Source organism: Ruditapes philippinarum, unplaced genomic scaffold (genome assembly GCF_026571515.1).
Source record: "Ruditapes philippinarum isolate M1 unplaced genomic scaffold, ASM2657151v2 ctg6434_1_1_1_1, whole genome shotgun sequence".
NCBI lineage: Eukaryota > Metazoa > Mollusca > Bivalvia > Venerida > Veneridae > Ruditapes > Ruditapes philippinarum.
Window position 1 is genome coordinate 1 of NW_026853080.1, and position 22,276 is coordinate 22,276.

Below are 22,276 nucleotides of genomic sequence, written 5' to 3' on the forward strand. Positions count from 1 at the left end.
GTTTTTCAAAAGGAACGCATGACATGTCTGGAATTTTGGCAACGATCGCCCTCCATAATGCACAATAACTGAAATCCCATTCTAGGTAAAATCTGGAACCTGGAGGGAAAGTTCAAATTTTTTCGAGAGATCGGTAGTTAGAGCCAACCGCAGTTTTTATCATGTATCGTACTTTTTTAAGACATAGGTGTGGAAATTATCCTAGTTATATACTTTTTTGTGGTATAAAATGATACAAATTACTTAGCCCTTAGGTAAGGGAAGCATGCCTACATATTGTCTGCTTAACCCTTTACCACATATATACGCGAAACACCGCACTTTCGACCCTTTTTTAGGCCTGAAATAGTGGCGTTATTATTAGTATTATGTAACAACTTTACATTTAATACAACTTTATTTTCATAGGAAGCCTTATATCTAAAGCATTTGGTTAGTATAATACATAGCATTGTCTTCCAAGATTGAAAGTCAGGATGTTTTTTGTTTTGAAAATGATCAAATAAAATGTGTATGATACACAAATTAACAATACAATGGCGTGTCAGACAACAAGATGAAGATTGAAAAACATATGGTCACATTTATTTAAAATAATGAAACAATATCTAGTCAAATTCAAATATATCAACAGTATCGTCCATAAAGTGCAAAACATACAAACGTCCTGATTTGAAATCAAAACACATGGATATAGGATTTTTAAGTCCATCCTTGATAACAACTTTTTCAATTTCACACCTATTATTCAAAAGTGTAACATTTTTCGAATCAATTCCGCAAGCAAACACTTTCCCGTTTCCAGCATCTGCTAGGCCATTACACCATGCTATCTCCTTTGATATTATATTTATAATCTCCCCATTATCATTAAGACAGAAAAGACTTTTCCCGTGCGATGTTCTGCAAGAAACAAATATGTTTTTGTTTTTATTACACACGTATATATCATGTAGTTGACCATAATCGCCTAAAGGTTTCTCTACTGCAACTGTTTTTAACACTCTTCCGGTAAAATCAACTAGGTGTATATTCTTTGTGTCAGAAATATACAGAATATTATCTAAGCAGAATATCCCGAAGCAGTAAAAATTCAAATTGATGTCAAATGCCGAGCACAATTTATCATTTTGTATATAGATCACTGAAACTTCATCTTCTTGACACACTGCAATCTCGTTTTTACCATTTCTGTCTATGGAGCAAACATCAAAAGGTTTGGTCTGGAATTTAACCTCATCTACAACTTGCTGCTTTTTTACATCAACAAGTTTAATGTTTTTATTGTCAGAGTCTGCTAAAACGATGGAACCGTCTGATATAACACAAGATCCGTTTACCATAGGTGCATTCTGGTCCGATGTTAAGCGTATTTTAAAGCTTCCTTTATGTACAAAGCTATATGTCTGTATGTTTACATTTCCTAAAACGAATCTTTCCACAATTAGTTTTTCTTTGAGTTCGTGATCTAGAGTAAATTGTACTCTATGTCCGAGTTCAATATTTAGATTACTATCACACTCCTGTTCGCTAGCTTCAATTTTTTCTTTGTTCTGTTTGAAGGCTACAAATGTTTGTGACTTGTTTTCCTTTCTTGTTTCAATGCATTCTTTAATCGATGAAAACTTTTCAAATTGATCTCTCACTTTTTCAGTATTCCCTTTTAATACAGACTTTAGCTTCTGATACCGTTTTTCAACCTGAGATAAAGCATCTTGAGCTGCTAGTTTGATTTTATCTTCAATCTGTTTTACATATGAGTTAATCTTGTCAATTTCCATTTGCTTGTTTGCTTCTAGATCCGAGTCTTCATTGTTGAATCTATCAAGAAGCCCGTTAAATTTCTTCTCTATAGCAGCCATGCGTTCCTGGCATCCTTTTATTTCTCTCGTTTCCATCATTTCAGGAATGTAGAACACATCTTTGCAACCACTGAAAAGACAACAGTACACTAATCTTAATTTGTAAGAGAACACTTATAAATCAAATTAGCAATGACTTATGCTATGTCGTAATTTATAAGTGTTATTTTCCCGGGACTAATAAACACATGGGAAAATGGGATATTCCTTGAAAGCATTGAATAGCCATATTTTGTGTTCATTAATTTTAAAGCGAAAATAAATTATATCTTTAAAATAGTACTTAACAGTACAAACAGTACAAACACCTTCACATCATTAGATATTTAGTGTACAAAATGTAGAACACCTTAAAATGACACTGAAATCAAAATTTTCCATGTAGAGCAAACATTATTAAAACTATTTCGTCTTTATAATTAAGTTTGTGCTATCGTTATGAGAAGCTGGAAAAGAGCTTTACATTCGTACGACAGCGGTTATCATTGTTGCCGTTTATAATGATTAGTTTCACTTGAGCGGCATCGGGCCCTATGATTTGCGCGTTAAAACATCAATTTCGATTCGTAATTATAGACAGGTCATTATTTGAAAGCATGAGTGCATATTGTTCTAAATTAAAATGCACATATATCCAAGTTTGTTAAAGGTACATTTTAAGGTACATTTTATACCCAACGTTCGCTTATCAGTTAATTGAATACACTACCGTTGCTTCGTGAACGGTAAGCGAAAATACTACAGATGCAAATATCCGAGATAAACAGTACACATGCATATATATACACAATATTGAAAGAAGACGGTTAACACGGTTCATTAAAAAAATCACTGTAAAATCACGTGTTACTATCTGTAACTAACATTTATTGCTTGCCTTGAAACTTTCTTGGAATCATAGGAGGAGCTACGCATAGTTATTATAAATATTCTATCTATCCATTTACAATATTGTATGCTTTTCCTTTTAAATGATTGTTAATGTGCAATTTGTCAAAATTAAAGAGAATTGGGATGCAATAGAAGACATGTAAACAATTAATATTATGTTGATATTTTGAACATTACATCAGACCTCTAAATACTAGCATGCTGTTGGCAAGTGTGAGATTTATGATCCGATATTTCATGTATACTAAATCACTTAAACGTTTACTTCATATAGACGTGTTTTGACGTCTTTTCACCCCCTACCAACTTTAAGGCATCAAATGGCGAAAATATATGTCCTATTTAGGCACCAAACACTTGTTATTTTTAGCAAAATGTTTTAAAAGTGATCATTTTCCCGTATAAAAAAGATACATCAAGGGGGTGCCAGAGGGAAGATCTGAAGGGGGGGGGGGCAGTAGCTCTCCTCAACAATTTTGACTTGTGAAAGGCCTCAGTTCGAGAAACGTACGCTGGAAAGCTGTTGACTCTGTGTCAATACATTGATAATTTGCAGCATGCACTTCTAAATTACTTTTCAAATTGATGGACAAAATCATTGCAAAATAGTGTTTTTTGACAATTTTAAGGTGTCCCCCCATTGCTTTTGTAAATTCAAAATTGAACATGCCGTTACAAAGGGTATGATCCAATCATCAATTGAACCAAGTATAATCAGTATTGAAGCATTTTTTATTGTTTTATAGCAATTTGAACTTGTAATATGAGACTTTTCAATGAAATTAGCCATTTTCTCAAAGTGCCAACGCGGTAAAGGGTTAAAACTTTATTTACATTTCTTTGTTAAGACATATTTTTAAGAACTATAAAAATTTCTATTGTTTCTATCAATTTTGAAGTAACTTTGGAAAATGTGTCCATTAAAGACCAATCCCCTTTAAATAATTGTATATGTGGTCACTATAAGAGAGTTTCGGATTGTATCAATACACAATGACTTAAACACATTGATATGTAGCATTATTTGAAACTTAACCCTAGTTTTGGAGGTTTGTGGGGAATATCAGCTATGTTTAATCGCCGTTTTATACGGGGATTCGAAAATCTTATTCGTCCTGCGATTGGTAATTTTACCAAGAGGCTTCGCTATTAACTGTTGGTAATGGGTGCATGACGTCATTTGAATCACAAAGGGGCATACATATCTTTTTTCGATATGAATTTTGGAACAATTTTTATGTATTGTAAACTTCCATGAGCGTGTAAGATGTTACATCCTTTGGGATTTAAGCCTCCACACTAGTCATATTGTACTTAATCTATGCCCGAAGAACCTCTTAGATTAATTTTGAAAAAAAAAAATGATGGAATTAAAAAATCTTTAAATGTGTCTTTTATTTAATAAGCTGTCCATTATTTTAAAAACGTAAATTAAGATATTGGAATTATTAGAAAGTTAATTTATTTAACATTATCTTGTTTTAAAAAAGTCTCCCGGTATTTAATGTAAAGAAAATTATCAAAGTCATTTACATTTGTTCTTCATTTTAGATTTCTGATTTACTATTTATGTTTTCGTTGTCTGCGCTAAGTCAGGTATATTTTTCACATTTTTTATAAGATAGAATTTGTCAAACAACCCAACACATGTGCACAAGATAAACATCATAATGGATTTACTTTTGTTTAAATAGGTATACCCAAAATTTACAGATCTTTTGTAACAAATAATAGAGAAGGTGGGTAAGACTGGATTAATATTTGGTCGGACTGATGGATAAAAATGTTACAGTTTCCTTTGGTTACATCAGAACGTGACTAATGATGTATAAAATTGCAATATATCTCTCAAGTCCCCTTGCATCCAATCTATTATTTTAGTGCTAGAATCAATGAAATTGAATGCATGCGAAAATCAAAATTTGTCACAATTATTTACTTTATTATTCATCTGGCCTGGTTAACATGACAGATAAATGGCATATGTGTAAATGCGACACCTTATTTGTCGTGGCATCGCTTTTGTACGTTTTGGTAGAAGCAAAGCCGGGATACGTCAAAGGTCAAACATTTCAGCCGACGTCATGAAGTCAGGATTGTTGATGCTGTTTTATGTGGGTTGAATTATGTTAAAGGTGCACACCTACATGTATTATTAAAGGGCGACACAGGCAAAATTTTCATTTCTTACTTTTGAATTATTCATTCCTTATTCTGTGAATGCCCTCAAAATGAATATATTAGACAGTCAAAGGAACGAAACTTTCTCCATAAAAGAATAAAATGGTGCTTTCCTGACCTGACCCGCGTGGGTCAGGTTAGAGCGCTAGGATTTCAAATAGTTGTCACAGTGAACTCTGGAAACGTTAACGAACATGTCAAATGAATGATTTTGATTTGTTTCAATCATACAATATCCACAGTATCTCTTAATGTAACTTCAAGGGTTTGTTCAAGTCACTTGACTTGTTTTAAAACTATTCGATGATTCTATTGGCGTCTAAATTTTGTTCCAAATATATAGATACCGGTATATTAATGCTTCAAATCCAAAATATATAGAATTTAAACAGAAATTCATGCTGAAACTTTTAGAAATGTCATTTTAGCGCGAGTTGAGTACTAAAGATCATTTCAATATTTTTGTCATTAATTTGCCCGAATATCCCTTTAACTGTTGTTTATTTATACTATGCAATACACATAAAATTTAGTTTGGATGTACTGAAGTGAAATCATACATTTAACAATATTAACTTGTGTCATATTTTAGATATCTTTCTATTGAAAAATGCGTCAAAGTTAAATAGTATAATTATACATGTACATGCACAGTGCGTTAACTGGAGTGTAGCACTCTAGTAACCTCACTGTCTCTCGGGGATAAAATCGCGCATGTTCGTCGATTGGCTATTTTACCTGGGGTTAACTCTTTTACGACAGGGAAAGAGATAAGGATGGACAAGTCATAATCAGATGTTGGTACATTGGTTTCTTTTTTTATTGAAACGACAAGGAGCGTGTTTTTATTTATGTATATGATAAAGAAGGAAACACTCGGCAAAATGATTTATATTCGGGGCGTAGCTTGAACGAATCAGATAGCCGTCTCATGTTTCGATGCTCTTTCAATTACACGGATATCAATTCAAATATTTAGAAAAAATATGCTTCACCTTAAATGCTTAATAACTCATCGCTAACAAAATTCAATATAGTTAAACCTTTGAAAAAAGATAAATTACCTGTGATCCGTTACCATACATTTTGTACACCCGACCTCGTCATGATTCTGGCAAAACATGTCAACAGTAGTTGTGTAATGATGTCTTTCACACTTTTCTGTTGGTATCATTAGAAGCTGTCCAATAGTGTCATCATTTGTATCCAGTAATTTGTGCTTCTTCAAAGCAGGAAGTGTTTCGTGTAGTTTCAAACATTCAGAACAGTAGTAGTCCTGGCAATCAACACAATATTTGTCAGCGCCGGTACTTTTATTTTGTTGTTTACACGCTGAGCATTTTATATCAATTCCCTTTTCAGATGATAACTCTGATGCACTGTTTGATGCCATTTTAAGCACTTAAATCTTATTTATTGTAAACTTTATTTCATATATCCAGTAGCGGTATGAAAATTGAAGATAAAACACTTTTGAAAGTTAAAAATATCGAGTTTATATAATCACCTCCTACAAACTAATGGCTTGACTTGCCAATGTCGTTATACCTTTATGTTATTTGTCCTTGACACTATCATGCGTTACTTGAGTGCTGTATCGATCTAGATATTTGAAATAAAAATCAATATCTTCAATATTAGGTTAGGTCTCGTAAACATAATGGCCTTGTAAGGGTGATCACAAAATGAAATAATCTTTGTTTAAATACAAAAAGTAGTGTCAAATCATTGGTAAAGTTTAACATTGAATCAATACCTGCGTATTTTGCAGAGGAATATCATTTTAAACTTGTTTGCAGTATAAATGCTTTGACAAGACTAAATCTATATCTGTTTGTATCAATATATTTTACTTCTTTAATCAATCAGTTAAATCGTAGAATATGCATTTATGTGACACTTTATCAACTATTCTGCCAGGTAATTGTAAAAGATATATTAAGTGTAGCACGAGTACGTCATGCATTAAAGCAGCCTGACCAGCTTTATTTTGTTTCTGTTGATATACAGATTTAATTCTGTATTATTGGAATCCGTGAGTAATTTTATTGTTTTAGGTATTAGATCTATCAAACGGGTAGAATGAAAGTGATATAATACAAGGCTTTGAATGGTATTTTATAAATTAATTCAATAAGTTTAATAATATAAATGCAAAAATACTGATTTTAAGATAAGAGCATTATTTTTTTATACAAAATTAATCGTAATACAATTATTAATGAGTTATCTTACTAGACCCCTTGAATGTTAATGTTTTATCAGATAAATGAGCAGATGAGAGAGTGCTCTTTTTTGAATTTCAATTACTAGTCTATTTTCTGAAATGTGTATTTTCTCCCTTTTTTTCTCTTTTTTTCAAAGCTAAAATCCCTGATTGTTACGCCCTCTAAAATAAATCAGGGGCCGCTTTTCCGATCTTAAGGAGGGGATGGTGATTTATTTTTGCACTTGACTACGTGCATGTAGGAATCTTTATCGTTTATTGAAAGTAACTGGTTCATTTAGTACCATTTTTAACGCATTTACTTTGAATAATGTCTTCATTTGATATTTTGATTAAACCAGTAGTTATAAAATAACACATTCCTTCATGGGTAACAGTAACATATCATCCCGATGATAACACTGTTTTCCGCGGCCAACGCCTCCGATAACAGTATTTTTACGAGGGATGGTATTTTTACTGATACTAACAAACCTATGTGTTATTCATCGTATTACGATAACTGTAAAAATCTGAAAACTTTGTAACAAAATTGAAGCAGGAGTAACAACAATTCAACTTTCCTTACGTAAATACTTGTATCAATAGTTCTTTTATTCTTTAAAATATCATTCAGAAACATACCATAAGCTGTGTTTCATTTCGAAATCAAAACACAAACCCATAATGCGGTTATGATCTGTGAAATCTGATCCTATGCAGAATATTCTTCACATTGGTTGTGGATAAGCAATTGAATGTTTCAAGTCTCTAAGGTGTCCTGTAGGTTACCTTAGTAACAGAGAATGCTTCATTGATTTGGGGGTACAAACTGTGATAGATATGGTCTGGCGATATAAACCGCCAGCTCAAAAAAGAAAAAAAGCCCGCTGTGTTTAAGTACACAGATACGTCAATGATGAAGAAAGGGTTTCACTATTTTTACTTGTATTCGAATGTATTTAAATGTAAATGTGTATGTACATTTTCGTAGCTCCATGTTCATTGAAAATATTGACAAATGGTAAAGTATGGTTGTGAAAGTAGACACAAAACACACGTTTAAACTAGAAATGGCCATCTAGAGCATGGAATACTGCCTAGTTTCGTTCCCTAATAGACCTGAGTGTTGACTTCTCTCTGAGGAATAAATTCCCTTTCCTGCATTAACCTTGTGTTGGTTCATTGATATTCGACGGTTGAAGGGGTCGAGGTCTAACACACTGGTCCTGACAATCCCACAGGTGTTTTGATAGGATTCAGATCTGGACGGACTTCTGGTTAACCAATTACTTATCATGAAATTCAATGTAATAGTAGTCGTCCTGATGAGATTTCACAGTATCTCTTGATGTACGTTTGTGACATTAACCTTTTTTAGACAGTATCATATTTGTATTTATTATGAAATTTTATGACGTGCTTGTCTCATTCAAACGATGCGCGATAACCATGTCATCGTTAAGTAGGGGTGGAAATGCGTACATATTAAATATATTTTGGTTTTGTTACACATAACCGTTTGCCTAAACGTATGTAGGGCATAAGATATATAGATTTTTTTCCATAATATCAAAACTATGTAAAGACATCCTAAGCTTCTTCTTTCTTCGATGTAATTATATAAAGCTTATTTTAAACAATAAAATTTTCGATCTATTATCAAATAATTCTGTATCTTATGTATAGATTATGAGTATGAAACTGAAACCTCATAATTTCATAAACTATATAAAAAGAGATCTCAAATAAACACATGTAAAATGATATCAACTTATGTATTAAGTTCAAATTCAATGTACACCATGAATCTTTAAAAGACGAGACACTTTTTATATTAAGATATAAATCTAAAATAGGGCTAAACTGTATATGATAATGAAACAGGAAGTTTTATAGTTAAAGCTGGTACAGTGCCTTTCAATAATGTAAGAGTGTAATAAAATATTTATACGCACGTCAAAGTAGCTATGATAGATCAATATTCTGAAGTTAATGTACAGCATAAAAGAAAAATTGATCAATACTACAATTGAGTTCGTCCTTCGACTGACATGAAAAGCCTGTCTGTATTTTTTACTAGAAAAAACGAGTGACTGTCCTTGAACATCCAGCGTATCCTCATGGCACCATGTGATATTTTCCTCTTTCCTCTTTCCTAGACTGAGAATCATGTGACATGTCATCGCTTCTAGAGGAGAACATGACTTTGGTCGGGCCGTTTTATTCTTTCTCAGTTATTGACGGACATACGTAAGGAAGACAATGCTGAAACGTTTAAAAATCGTAGTTAATGTCTGAAACTTTGTATTTTTGTAAAAGGGTCCCGGTTTTGAGTCCCGGTCAGGATGCACATATTTCGCACCCCGTGACCCCGTTGGGTTTCAAATCTCACCGGGCTGACCTATCGACTGAGCTATTCGGCCGCTTACACATTTTCTCCCCTAATTAGTGAACAGTTCTGAACCGTGACATTCTCCTCCACTATATTGAAATACGTCCTCAAATTTCCAATGAGTATAGAGTGTGTACACAATGTGAAATTGGACTCGGAGCATATACCATCACGGTCTTTATTTTGCACCAATGTCGCCGATGCGCCAGAATTCCCTTTTTAATCTAGGGCACTGGACTGTCTCAACGGTAGAGTTTCGTAGGTCTGGGGCCAGGGTATGACAGATCCAATCAACTTCCGGCTATAGCAAAATAGATTTATTGATTATAATTAATTTAATGATATTAATTAAGACACCGTACAATCTTATTTTCTTTCAAAAATATATTGTTTAAATGACCCTATAATGAATTGCAAATGACAAACAGGCAGGTGACAGGAAGTTTGGCAAGCAGTAAGACATGTTTGCAAATCTATGCATTCAAATATCACAGTAAGTACTGGCGGGAATGTGTGAGGTTATTGTTTTGGTTCCTGGTTTTACGCCAATATAACACAAGATTTTTGACATATCTCTTTGGTCGATCCACCAAACTTACATTCTTGTATGAATTACTAGCAGTAACCAATCTTAAATTGTACATTATTTCTGAATTAGCGGTGAAAACAACTTACCAGAGAATGAATTAGAAAGAATGAGAAAAAACGTAGAAAAAGAAATAATATTATGATATGAGCCGTGTCACGACAAAACCAACATAATGGGTTTGCGACCAGCATGGATCCAGACCAGCCTGCGCATCCGCACAGTCTGATCAGGATCCATGCCGTTCGCTATCAGTTTCTCTACTTGTAATAGAGTTGGTAAGCGAACAGCATGGATCCTGATCAGACTGCGCGGATGCGCAGTCTGGTCTGGATCCATGCTGGTCGCAAACCCATTATGTTGGTTTTGTCATGACGCGGCTCATATGTCAATTTAACCCAAATAATGAAGTTAGTGATTATGAGATTTCTTGAGTTATTTATTTTATTTTATGCTTTTCAGTGGATTACTGATTTATCCGTGAAAATTATATTTGATAATTTCACAGTGAAAATTATCAAAATATAATTTCACACTTTTCAATGACGAAACTACTTTTTTAAGATTTTCCCCATGTGGCACCTCAATTTTATTTTTGCTGACTATTCCGACAATGTCAGGCTGTTTAAAGAAAAGCAAAGCTGAAATTGATAAATCACTTATATGTCACAAGTAATAATCAAAGTGCTGCAGCACTGAATGCGACGGACATGCAACCGGAGAGACACCAAGGCTTCTTTTAGAAAAACAAAACAAAACAAAACACAAAATATATAACAGACAAAAAATTTGTTCCATACAAGTTCGAGATTTGTAGAGCAATATATTTTGTGTCCCAAATTGATATAATTCAGATTTTCTACTTTCAAGCACTTAAATACAGAATGAAATTTATGCCTAAAAACTCTGGTCAAACTTGTAAATCAGTGTCCTTATCGATTTATTCTAAGAAATGATATGTAAATAGAAAAAAACTATCAACGAAATATTTCTAAAATAAATCCAGGCAAATAAACTTCAAACATAATACATTGTACATTTGAGAATGCTATTTAGAATTGCTTCGTGTTATATCATAGTGGGCATACAGACAATAAAATATAAGTCATTTGTATTTTTATTTCTCTTGGATATGTCTCATTAAAAAAAAATTGGTTAAAATCATCAGCAATTAATAGTGTATTTTTTAGATTTTTTTATTTACAAGGTAAAGATGTAGAGGCCAGAGCACATCGTTTTTATTTTAATTTAAATGTCACTTAAGCACTACAGTGTTTAGTTGTCCTTTTCAACTTCACACTAAATTCCATTTTCAACTTGTTTGCTTCTTACAATTGTATAGCATTTCTAAAAGTATTGCATTACAATCCGCTGGTTTATTAATTACATGTTTAATGTGTACTTCCTAATCGCCTGTCCAAAAATCAGAACAGGTAAAGCAGAATCTATTTTTAGAATATCGAAGGTTAACTCATATCATGACCTAGTAAAATATGTAAACAAACCACAAGAATCGGAAGTAGAACTGATATTATAACTTCCTTACCATGATTCAAGACTACATGGCGGTAAAGTGTCTTACATGCATTTTCAAAAAATAGATATTTATACTAGCCATTGAACTGTATCTAATATATTAATAACTGCTGAATATTCAGCTAAACCCGCGGTATGAGTCACGAAAATAGTTCTTCTTTTATTAATGCGCGGGTTATCCTAGAGTCACGAAAAACTTTTGATTTGTTAATAATAATGTTTTGTATAATGTAGAAATATTTATTTCCTACTAATAATGTCTTGGAACTCAGAGGTTACATCTTTATTGTAGTATAATTTGCTGTCCTACTTTTTCGACAGCGGTAAATCGTTTCAGCAGTAATTTGCATATTGCGCAATAATACTACGGGACTACAACGTTTTTATCAATAATATACGTTCATATTTTAACTTGGATAACTTAAATTTGAAATTGAAAAGGCTAAATATGGAAGACATTAAGATATCCAGACAAAGTATGGGAGTTTTGAAGGATCAAATTCATGTACTATTTCTTGGGCTGTTAATTGGTTTAGGACACATTGCGCGAGTGTAGCCAACGAAATCCCATGTGTAGATGACTTAGCTCTGAACGCGCCTGAGGGCGCGTCCGTCGCAAAAAGAAGAAAACTTACAGTAAGTTCTATTCATTCAAGTTACCAAACACCAAATATCGTCTCTTTAATTTTTTGTTTCATTTTCACAGTCTGAAAAATACATTCCTTCCACATGCAAAACTGCTCTTGATGACATTTGGGAATAATTAAGTATCCTACGAGCAATAACTGCCGTATGCTTTATGAAAACTTGAAAAGCATTGGCAGCTTTCAGTCGAAGTATATGTAAACAACCCAGCGTTCGTAAGGCTTCCGAGTTCTCCAATTTCCTATCCGCTTTTTTTGAATGTTTACACATCTGTCAACACTAATATTGTCTGTTACAATCCTCAAATAAGTTTTCTTTCTTTTAAAAAGGTGTATGACTAACAAATCCAAATGATATCCCTCTGAATCAAACACAATTATTTCCATCCAGTGAAATACACAACTTTAAAAATGGCGGCCGCTTACATTTAACATAGCCGGGTCTAATATAAATTCGCAGTCAGTAACAGAAATATGAATGGATGGTTGGATTTTTTCTCCTACTAGAATTGTTTGTTTTTATTATTTAAACAAGCGATCAGACATATTTTTTTAATAAAATGAATACTATCGCCACCATTTAAAGTTGATTGTGGAACTTATTTTTCAGCCCATGACTTCTTGTATTTATTGAGAAATTCGACTTTTTTGAGGCTCTAAATGGGGAAAACAGATTTTAATATTAACGTAAATATTAAGGAAATTTCGTTTTAACTTGTTTTTAAGCATAAAATAAAAAAAAAGTTTGTTTGTTTGTTGTGTAAGATGTAATTTCATTTCATCTCGTGAACTTTAAAAACAGTATTCTCACTCGAGGCTACGCCACTCGTGAGAATGCTGTTTTTAAAGCCCGCTCGATGAAATAAAATTTCATCTGACACACAAACAAACAAATATCCTCTATATCTTTTTGCATGTGTCCTCCTTCGTCGCAAAATCAGAGAATAAGGAAACAAAAACAACAACATGAAAGAAATTATTTGTTCAAATAAATGTATTTCCAGAAACGTAATATAACAATACTATAAGCATGTATTCGTTGTCCATGTAATTAGAACAGATATGAAGGTAATACAAGTCTCCTTTAATTTGAAGTTACAATATTTACACTCCTATTTTTTTGGGGGCGATTGTAACATCGCATTTACAACCATATTTAAAGATACTTTTCAAAGTTGTTTTGCAATTGTAACACTCACATTAATTTAAGAAAACAAACACATTTTTGAAATAATACAAACTTATTTGACATGCAGTAAGTCTAGTTACATTATGGGTCATATTAATTGCGATTGTTTGTTTACTATATACTTACACGTAACCAGGAAGGAAAATACGGCCATTTGAACTTCATTTAGCAAAATGACGTTTATATTAATATCGGTGAAGTAGAAATACATTTCAGTCGCAGCATATATAAAGGAATGTTAAAAAATGCAAATTTCATTCTTTATTGATATACATGTAGCTTAATATGATTTTTTTAAATTTTTTTTTTAATCTGTGTTGCACATTGCACTTTGTGTGTGAAATATACATTTGTATCCTGCAACCAATTTCTCGTTACAGCTTGCCTAAATCCTAATGCGCTATTTTTACGTCACCTTGAATTTCTTTGAATTTTCGCGACAAATAAAGAATCATTTTATCTTTTCGAAACTGTCGTCCGCATGTGGTTTCAATCTATCTTATCTTATTTCTACTAGAAATGGCCATGTTATTTTATATAAACATCTTGAATATAGAAGTGGCAGAAAATACGACTTATTTATACTTTTGTTTGTGTGTTTGCTTGCTCGTTATCGTAGCATTTTATGCATAATCATCTTTGAAAACTGTTCTACCACTTGACGTAATATAAACATAAACAGGGGATGTAATTGTTTTATACATAATAAACGAGGTTTTACGTACGCGTAAAATGGCTGCAAAGCATTGGTCAGCTGTGCACTGCATTCCTTTAGAAAAGCCTGTGTAATTTACCCACAAGGTTGGGCCAAAACTGGCAACAGGGTCACGATTGATTCACTAACCAATGCTAGATGCCAAATTGTTAAGTTCTGAGCACTGTATTTCCACACAATAAGATTTTTTATGCTTCTGATGGAAAACTTTCTTTTAAGGTTTTATAAATGAGTTTTCTTACTTCAGTCTATAATGTTCAAGTGACTCAAGGAGCGGGACCAATATTGACGAAAGGGACATGATTTATATCAGTTTTGTGGTTGTACACAGGGAAATGCCCATGCAAAAAGCTAAGCTTAGGCAGTAAAGTTTAAAAAAAAAACCTTAATGAATTTACCGTATGGAAATCTATGTTAACTAAGGGATCTCATAAGAAGGGTCTACATTGACTGAATGGGTATGAATAATATCAGTTCTGTAAAATTTCACAATGCAATGCTAAATGCCAAATATCTAAGCTTTAGGCATAATAATTCCACATCATTAGACATTATTACTGTATTTCTCTATATAAGTCTATATGAAACAGGTCAGCTCTGGGTGGGACAAACATTAAACCAAGTAGTATAATTAGACGCCGCGTGCAGGCGGCGTCTTGCAGATATGCATTTGTCCATAAAGCAATGAGGAAAATTTTAGACTTGATTTTGTGTATTTCTTTTTTTATAACAAAATCACAATGTTTACAAATTTTCTAATAAGAATAGCTTTTCTGATGTACAGCATGTCACAGAGCATTAAGGGATAAAAATAAACGTTTAACTGAAGTGATAGTTCCATGTTTCCGGTGGCACAAAGGTGACATGTGTGTGTGTTTTTATTTATCTCGTGGCCACGAGATAGCTAAGTCGAAAACCAGGGAAGGAATATAATATGTAAATATATTTTAATGCACCAATTGACCTTGTTTGATAGTGCCGTTTCATTCTTGTGTGGTTACGAAAAGTTCTAAGTCATAATTTATTATTTCACTTAATATAATTATATGTTTCAAAAAGCGAATATAGTGAAGGATTATCAATTAATTCGGAAATGTTTTGATTTCACTAGAATTGCACAAAACGTGTTATAACAAGCTCTAGAACTTTACCAGTGGTCGTTTGTAAATGATTCTGATTTGTCTTACAAAGGTAGGTTTGTTACATTATATAAATTATAATCTAATGGAATATATAAATATGTTTGAATCCCCTGTAGTATTTTGTCGCTTCTACATGATAGGTTTGGCTAAGGAAAATTAATTAAATGTTGATAGCAAAACCAGTCGTAAATTTTTGCCAAAATTAGGATGAAATGTAAATACATATTTTGAATTATATTATTTAATATAATACACACACAGTGTAACAATAAGTGCCTCTACACCCCAATTCTTTGACGTGGACATATAAAAACATCGTTTCATTCCTTCGTATTATTTATTCGTATAGTTCAGTAATTGTTTTTCATTTTGAACACAAAATAGTATTCATTGATTTTTTAATGAAAACTTATTTTTAACGCATCTGTCAAGTGTACACAATATAGCATTGAACTGTTTTTCAGATTTTCACAGTACCTAACATTACACATATACATACATGTACAATGTATCAAGATACACATTTAAAGAGGAACAAAAGATTTCTTTAAAGTTTCAACAAATATTATAAATATAATAATTCAATAGTATCTTACCAATGTTGTAAAACAGTATTAATGCCAGACCTATTTTTTTTATTTTATTAGAACATTAGAAAACGATTTATTTTCTGAACTTATTACTTAAGAATATTTAAGAACTTCTTTAACATAAATGAAAGTTTGGATACAGAAATCAACTAACTCCAGTTTCAATTAAAAAATGTAATTATTTTATTTGAAAAATATATGTTTCGACTCAAAAGTCTCATTAGGTATAATTTGTTTACAGGAAATGACGTCAACGTCATATGACGTCAAGGACTACGACGTCAAACTGAAATACATAATTTGGCGTATAATTGTAATATGTAGGATCTTAATAAAAGATACATAACACTGGTAAAGATGCAGTTAAAAGGCAATCTAGAATTAGAAAACCAGCATAAACTACATATTGAAATGAAATTAGTTTTAAGTCATAAGCAAAAATTAGAAAATTACAAAAAAAAATTAAAATGAAGAATTATAATCTACAAAATTAATAAAGTATTTTGGACGTATGCCATCAGGAATAATTTTACCTAGCTTATACATCTATGAAGTTACTTTTAATAATCTTTGCCAATTATTCTGTACTTGATCAGTTGGCATGAATGAAAAATCTTTGATAGAATGCCCTTCAGAATTAAAATGTTCAGATACATTGGTAATAGTGTCAGGAAAGTGTTAAATATCAAATTTGCGACTATTCATTCTTTGGCTACATTTTGCTGAGTTTGACCAACATATTGCTTTTTTACATTTTTTACATGTTATAAGATAAATGATATCTGATGATATACAAAGTCATGCAAAATTACAGTTTATAGGAAATTCTTTGGGTATAGTAGTACTTGAAAAAGTACTAGATTTAACAATATTTTTACAATGAGTACAACGATGTCGATAGCATTTAGATACTGAACCAACCATGAATTTGGCATTTAAATGAGTATGAACTAAATTGTCTTGTAAATTTGTTGGTTTCTTATAAGCAACAATTGTTTTGTATTTGTATAATTTACGTACACTTTAATTTGGAGAAAATTTCAAAAGGCTCCAATATTGGTTAATTATTTTACCTATATTAGGTAAAGATGGATTATATGTACACACGAAGGGGATAATATTTTCACGTTCTTCTGATTTTACTTTTAATTCTAATGTATCCTCCCTCGATAAAGTTAATGCTCTTGTAATTGTGTCTGTTATGATATTTTCTGGATAACTCTCAAATCCCATTTAACAACGTTTCTTTTAATTTTATCTTGTCGCACTTTTAGAATTTAAAAAAAAGTTATGTAAAACTTAAATTGTTCAGTATCAGGATTTGGCAAACACAGAATTGTTTAACTTAGGAAATGCTAATGATTTGATTGCAACATTTTTAATAATACGTCTTTACTAATAAGTAAATAACTAATTAACTTTCTCCAATTCAGATAAATAATAAACTTGAATCATATAATTTAAATTAATAGTAAAAGTTACACCAAGTAAACTGAAAGCATTCAGGTTCCCACTGAAGATTAAACTCCTTGCAAATTGTTTAGTATTCCGTCTCACAGAACTAATCCATATTGCTTTTTGTTTTATCTATGTAAATGTTTAGATCCGAAATTCTAGCACTTGCGTAGTGTGTCTTTCACGGACTACTTTTTGGCATTGAGAGGCCTGATTCACTTTGTTCTAAACTTTGATGAGATAAAACAAATGTATAATTATGACACATAAGTTTATGCGTTTCAGGTTAAGAAGATGAAAGTATACAGTGTTATTTCACTTTTCTCTAAAATAGTATGGCAATATCTATACAGCTTCAAATATCTGTGCTTTGTCTTCATTCCAGTTAAAAACATACATACGCCCCGATCTTAAATCAAAGCACATAGAGCAAGGATCTGTAAGTTCCTTTATAACAACCTTTTCAATCTCACACCTATCATTCAAAAGTGTAACATTTTTCGAATCGTTTCCAAAAGCAAACACTTTCCCATTTCCAGCATCTGCTAGGCCACTACACCATGCTTTCTCCTTTGAAATTATATTTATAATCTCCCCATTATCATTAATACAGAAAAGTTTTCTTCCTTCCAATAAACGGCAAGAAGCAAATATGTTTTTGTTTTTACTACAAACGTATATATTATGAAGTTGACTATGACTGCTTAAATGCTTCTTTACGTTTACGGAGACAGTTCTTAACACTTTACCGGTAAAATCAACTAGGTGTACACTCCTTGGGTCAGAAATATACAGAATATTATCTGAGAAGAATATACCGAAGCAGAAAAAATTTAAATTGATGTCAAAATCAGAGCAGAATTTATTATTTAGTATATAGATCACTGAAACTTTCATTTCATTTGGTAGACACACTGCAATCTCGTTTGTACAACTTCTTTCTATAGCGCAGACATCAGTTGGTCCGGTCTGAAATATAAACTCATCTACAACCTGTTGCTTTCTTACATCAACCAGTTTAATGTTTTTATTGTTACGGTCTGCTAAAACGATTGATCCGTCTGATACAACGCAAGATCCGTATACATCGACCTTGTTTTCGTCTGATGTCAAGCGTATGTTAAAGCTACTTTTATGTACAAAAGTATCTTGCTGTAAATTTACATTTCCTAATACCATCCTTTCCAAAATATTTTTTTTTAGTTTGGAATCTATTTTAAATCGAAATCTTTGTCCAAGTTCAATATGCGAACCAGTTTCATACGCCTGTTCTCTATCGACAATTTCATCTTTGTTTAGTTTGAAAGTCACAAATGCTTGAGATTTGTTTTCTTTTATTGATTCAATGCATTCTTTAACCGTTGAAAACTTCTCATACTGTTCTCTGATTTTGACAGTATTCTCTTTCAGTGTTGACCTCAGGTTTTGATACTGTTTTTCAACTTGATCGATGGCGTCTTGAGCAGCTTGCCTGATGTTATCTTCAATTTGTTTTGCATATGAATTTATCTTGTCGATTTCCGATTGTTCATTTGCCTCTAGATAAGAATCCTCGTTGTTGAATCTGTCAAGAAGCTCGTTAAATTTCTTCTCTAGAGAAACAATGCGTTCTTCGAAACCTTTAACTTCGCATGTTTTTATCATTTCAGGAATGTAGAAAACATCTTTGCAGTTTCTGAAGATAAGATGGTACATTCATCACAACACGTAACATTACAAAAATGTTTATGAAACTAAAACTATAGATTCATATAACACATAAATTATTATTCATTTTCACACATTTATGCAAATAAAAAAATTTAGAACAGGTTTTTTATCAACCATGCGTAAAAATACTATTATAGTACTTGTATTCAACAAATATTGAAATGAATTCTTTACTCTTAATATTTTGTTCCTATCTTGACTGCCCATCACGAAGCAAAACGTATTCAACTGAGCAGATTTGCTTATACACTTATGTGCAATTTCACACACGTTCATGTTAATAAAAGATGTTTTCCGGAAAAAATATAGAGAAAAAATAGGAAACCATTTTTATCATTATCTATTTATTTATTAATCTATTTATTTATTTATTTTTGATGAAAAATAATGGATGAATATAGTGACGTGTGTGCATGTTCGTCATAATGGTGTCCATGTTTGGTCTAAAAACGCCTTGTGATAGTCATTACTATTTTAATATAATTAGGATGTTAGGCATTCAAATGTGTAGAAGACGAAATTCTTATTTATTTGCACTCTAAATTAAAGCATAATGTTCATAGATTCTATATTTTGTTTCAGAAATAAATAGGTTACATTATTTACCTGTGATCCGTGGCCATACAAGTTGCGCACCCGACCTCGTCATGATTCTGGCAAAACATGTCAACAATTTTGTAATGATGTTTTTCACACTTTTCAGTTGGTATCATTTTAAGCTGACCAATTTTGTCATCATTTGTATCAAGAAGGTTGTGGCTCTTCAAAGCAGGAAGCGTTTCGTGCAGTTCCAAACATTGGGAACAGTAGTAATCCTGACAATCAACGCAATATTTGTCAGCTGCTATATTTTTATCTTGCTCTTTACATGCCGAACATTTTATATCACTACTTTCATCAGACGATGATACACTTTTTGATGCCATTATAAAATCTACAATGTTTTGATATATGTTTTAACGTTGTACTTCCAAAAATTATTGAAAATATACAACAACCAGTTCCTTAAATATCACTACAGCAATTATTTTCCTGTCATAAATTATAACAAATGGCTATACTTTCCTATATTCATTATTTTGTACTATTTATCCGCGATCTATCACGCGACACTCTAGTGTTGTGTGATCTCAATTTTGGTCCAGTCTCTCCGCTGACTGAATTGTTTAAATAATGTTTTACGAGGATGTAATACAATAGTATCTTTCTTTCTTTCATCTCTATTAAACTTCTGTTTACAACATTCAGATCATGTGATATTCCGACATGTATTTTGTATTGTTTGTTAGTATATCTTATGTATTGTGTCGTAACTTATCCCCTGTACCTTTGTTAATTGTTATATGTGTACATGTCATATATCATATAACCGCCCTGTTTATTTTCCAATATTTTTTCTCATTTTCATTCATCCTATTTATTCATTACAGTCAACATGATGCGCTCAATGTCATTCTGTAATTCTTAACAATTAATTTCTTTTGGACGGGCCTTTAAACATTTACTAACACGGGTTTAAATGCACGCATGCGCACATTAAATATACTTTTATTGGTTTGCGCCGCGAAGAAGTTGTGTTGCGTTTTTCATTCTACCATTCAATTTGTTTTTAAATTATAAGTTTCCGAGTCATTATAGATAATTTTGTTTGTTGCTTATTACTCATACTGTATTCATTTAATTATTGACATGACATGCGTGTATGGCCGTGAAGTACGTGGGGTAACGGGCTAGCGGTGTGGCGGGTTGGCAGTATGAACTGGGCGGGCTAGCAGTCTAGCGGGCTAACAGTGTGAACTGAGCGGGCTAGCAGTCTAACGGGATAACAGCGTGAACTAGGCGGGCTAGCAGTCTATCGGTCTAGCAGTGTGAACTGGGCGGGCTTGCGGGCCAGCGAGCTCAACTCTAAAACTTAACTGATTGAACATTAAAACGTTATGATACATTTCCTAGCAATGTGAAGTGGACGGGCTAACAGTGTAGCGGATAAGCAGTGTGAACTGAGCGGGTTGGCGGGCCAGCGGGCTAAACTTTAATACTGAACAGAATCAACATGACAACGCTATGATACATTACCTGGCAGTGTGAAGTGGGCGGGCTTAAAGTGTAGCGGGCTAGCAGTGTGAACTGAGAGGGCTGGCGGATCATCGGGCTAAACTTAAATACTTAATTGAATCAACATTAAAACCGTATGATACATTTCCTAGCAGTGTGAAGTGGGCGGGTTGACAGTGTAGCAGGCAAGCAGTGTGAACTGAGCGGGCTGGCGGGGCAGCGGTTAAACTTAAATACTTAATTTAATCAACATTAAAACCTCATGATACATTTCCTAGCAGTGTGAAGTGGGCGGGCTAACAGTGTAGCGGTCTAGCAGCTTTTAGTGGGCGGGTTGGCGGTCCAGTGGGATAAACTTTAATACTTAATTGAATCCACATTAAAACCTCATGATACATTTCCTAGCGGTGTGAAGTGGTCGGGCTGACAGTGTAGTGGTCAAGCAGTGTAAACTAGACCACTTAACACTGCTAGGAAATGTATCATGAGGTTTTAATGTTGATTCAATTAAGAATTAAAGTTTAGCCCGCTGGTCCGCCAGCCCGACCACTTCACACTGTTAGCCCGTTACACTGTTAGCCCTGCCAATTCACACTGCCAGGCAATGTATCATAACGTTTTCATTTTCAGTCTGATAAGTTTTAGAGTTTATCCCGCTGGCCCGCAAGTCCGCACAGTTCACACTGCAAACCCGCTACTCTGTCAGCCCGCCCACTTCACACTGCTAGGAAATGTATCATGAGGTTTTAATGTTGATTCAATTAGTATAAAATTTTAGCCGGCTGGCCCGCCAGCCCGCCCATTTCACACTGCTATCCCGCTACACTGTCAACCCGCCTACTTCACACTGCTAGGAAATGTTTCATAACGTTTTCATGTTCATTCAATTAAGCATTAAAGTTTATCCCGCTGGACCGCCAGCTCGCGCATTTCACAGTGCTTTCCCGCTACACTGTTAGCCCGCCCACTTCACACTCCTAGGATATTATCATAGCATTTTTAATGTTGAATCAGTTAAGTTTTAGAGTTGAGCCCGCTGACCCGCCAGCCCGCCCAGTTCGTACTGCCATCCCGCCACACCGCTAGCCCGTTACCCCGCGTACTTAACGGCCACCATGC

The 22,276-nt window shown here is 33.1% G+C and overlaps 2 protein-coding genes across 2 annotated transcripts; both read right to left on the reverse strand.

Moving 5' to 3' along the window:
* Positions 1–355: 355 nt before the first annotated feature.
* On the reverse strand, positions 356–6,511 carry LOC132733166 (uncharacterized). The gene is made up of 2 exons (XM_060719764.1): positions 5,999–6,511; positions 356–1,932 (listed from the first exon to the last, which is right to left on the reverse strand). The coding sequence occupies exons 1-2, from the start codon at positions 6,325–6,327 to the stop codon at positions 609–611; spliced, it is 1,653 nt and encodes a 550-aa protein (XP_060575747.1). The 5' UTR covers positions 6,328–6,511; the 3' UTR covers positions 356–608.
* An 11,184-nt stretch (positions 6,512–17,695) lies between these two features.
* LOC132733175 (uncharacterized) lies at positions 17,696–20,525 on the reverse strand. Its single transcript, XM_060719776.1, has 2 exons — positions 19,709–20,525; positions 17,696–19,067 (listed from the first exon to the last, which is right to left on the reverse strand). The coding sequence occupies exons 1-2, from the start codon at positions 20,026–20,028 to the stop codon at positions 17,738–17,740; spliced, it is 1,650 nt and encodes a 549-aa protein (XP_060575759.1). The 5' UTR covers positions 20,029–20,525; the 3' UTR covers positions 17,696–17,737.
* Between the last annotated feature and the right edge of the window lie 1,751 nt (positions 20,526–22,276).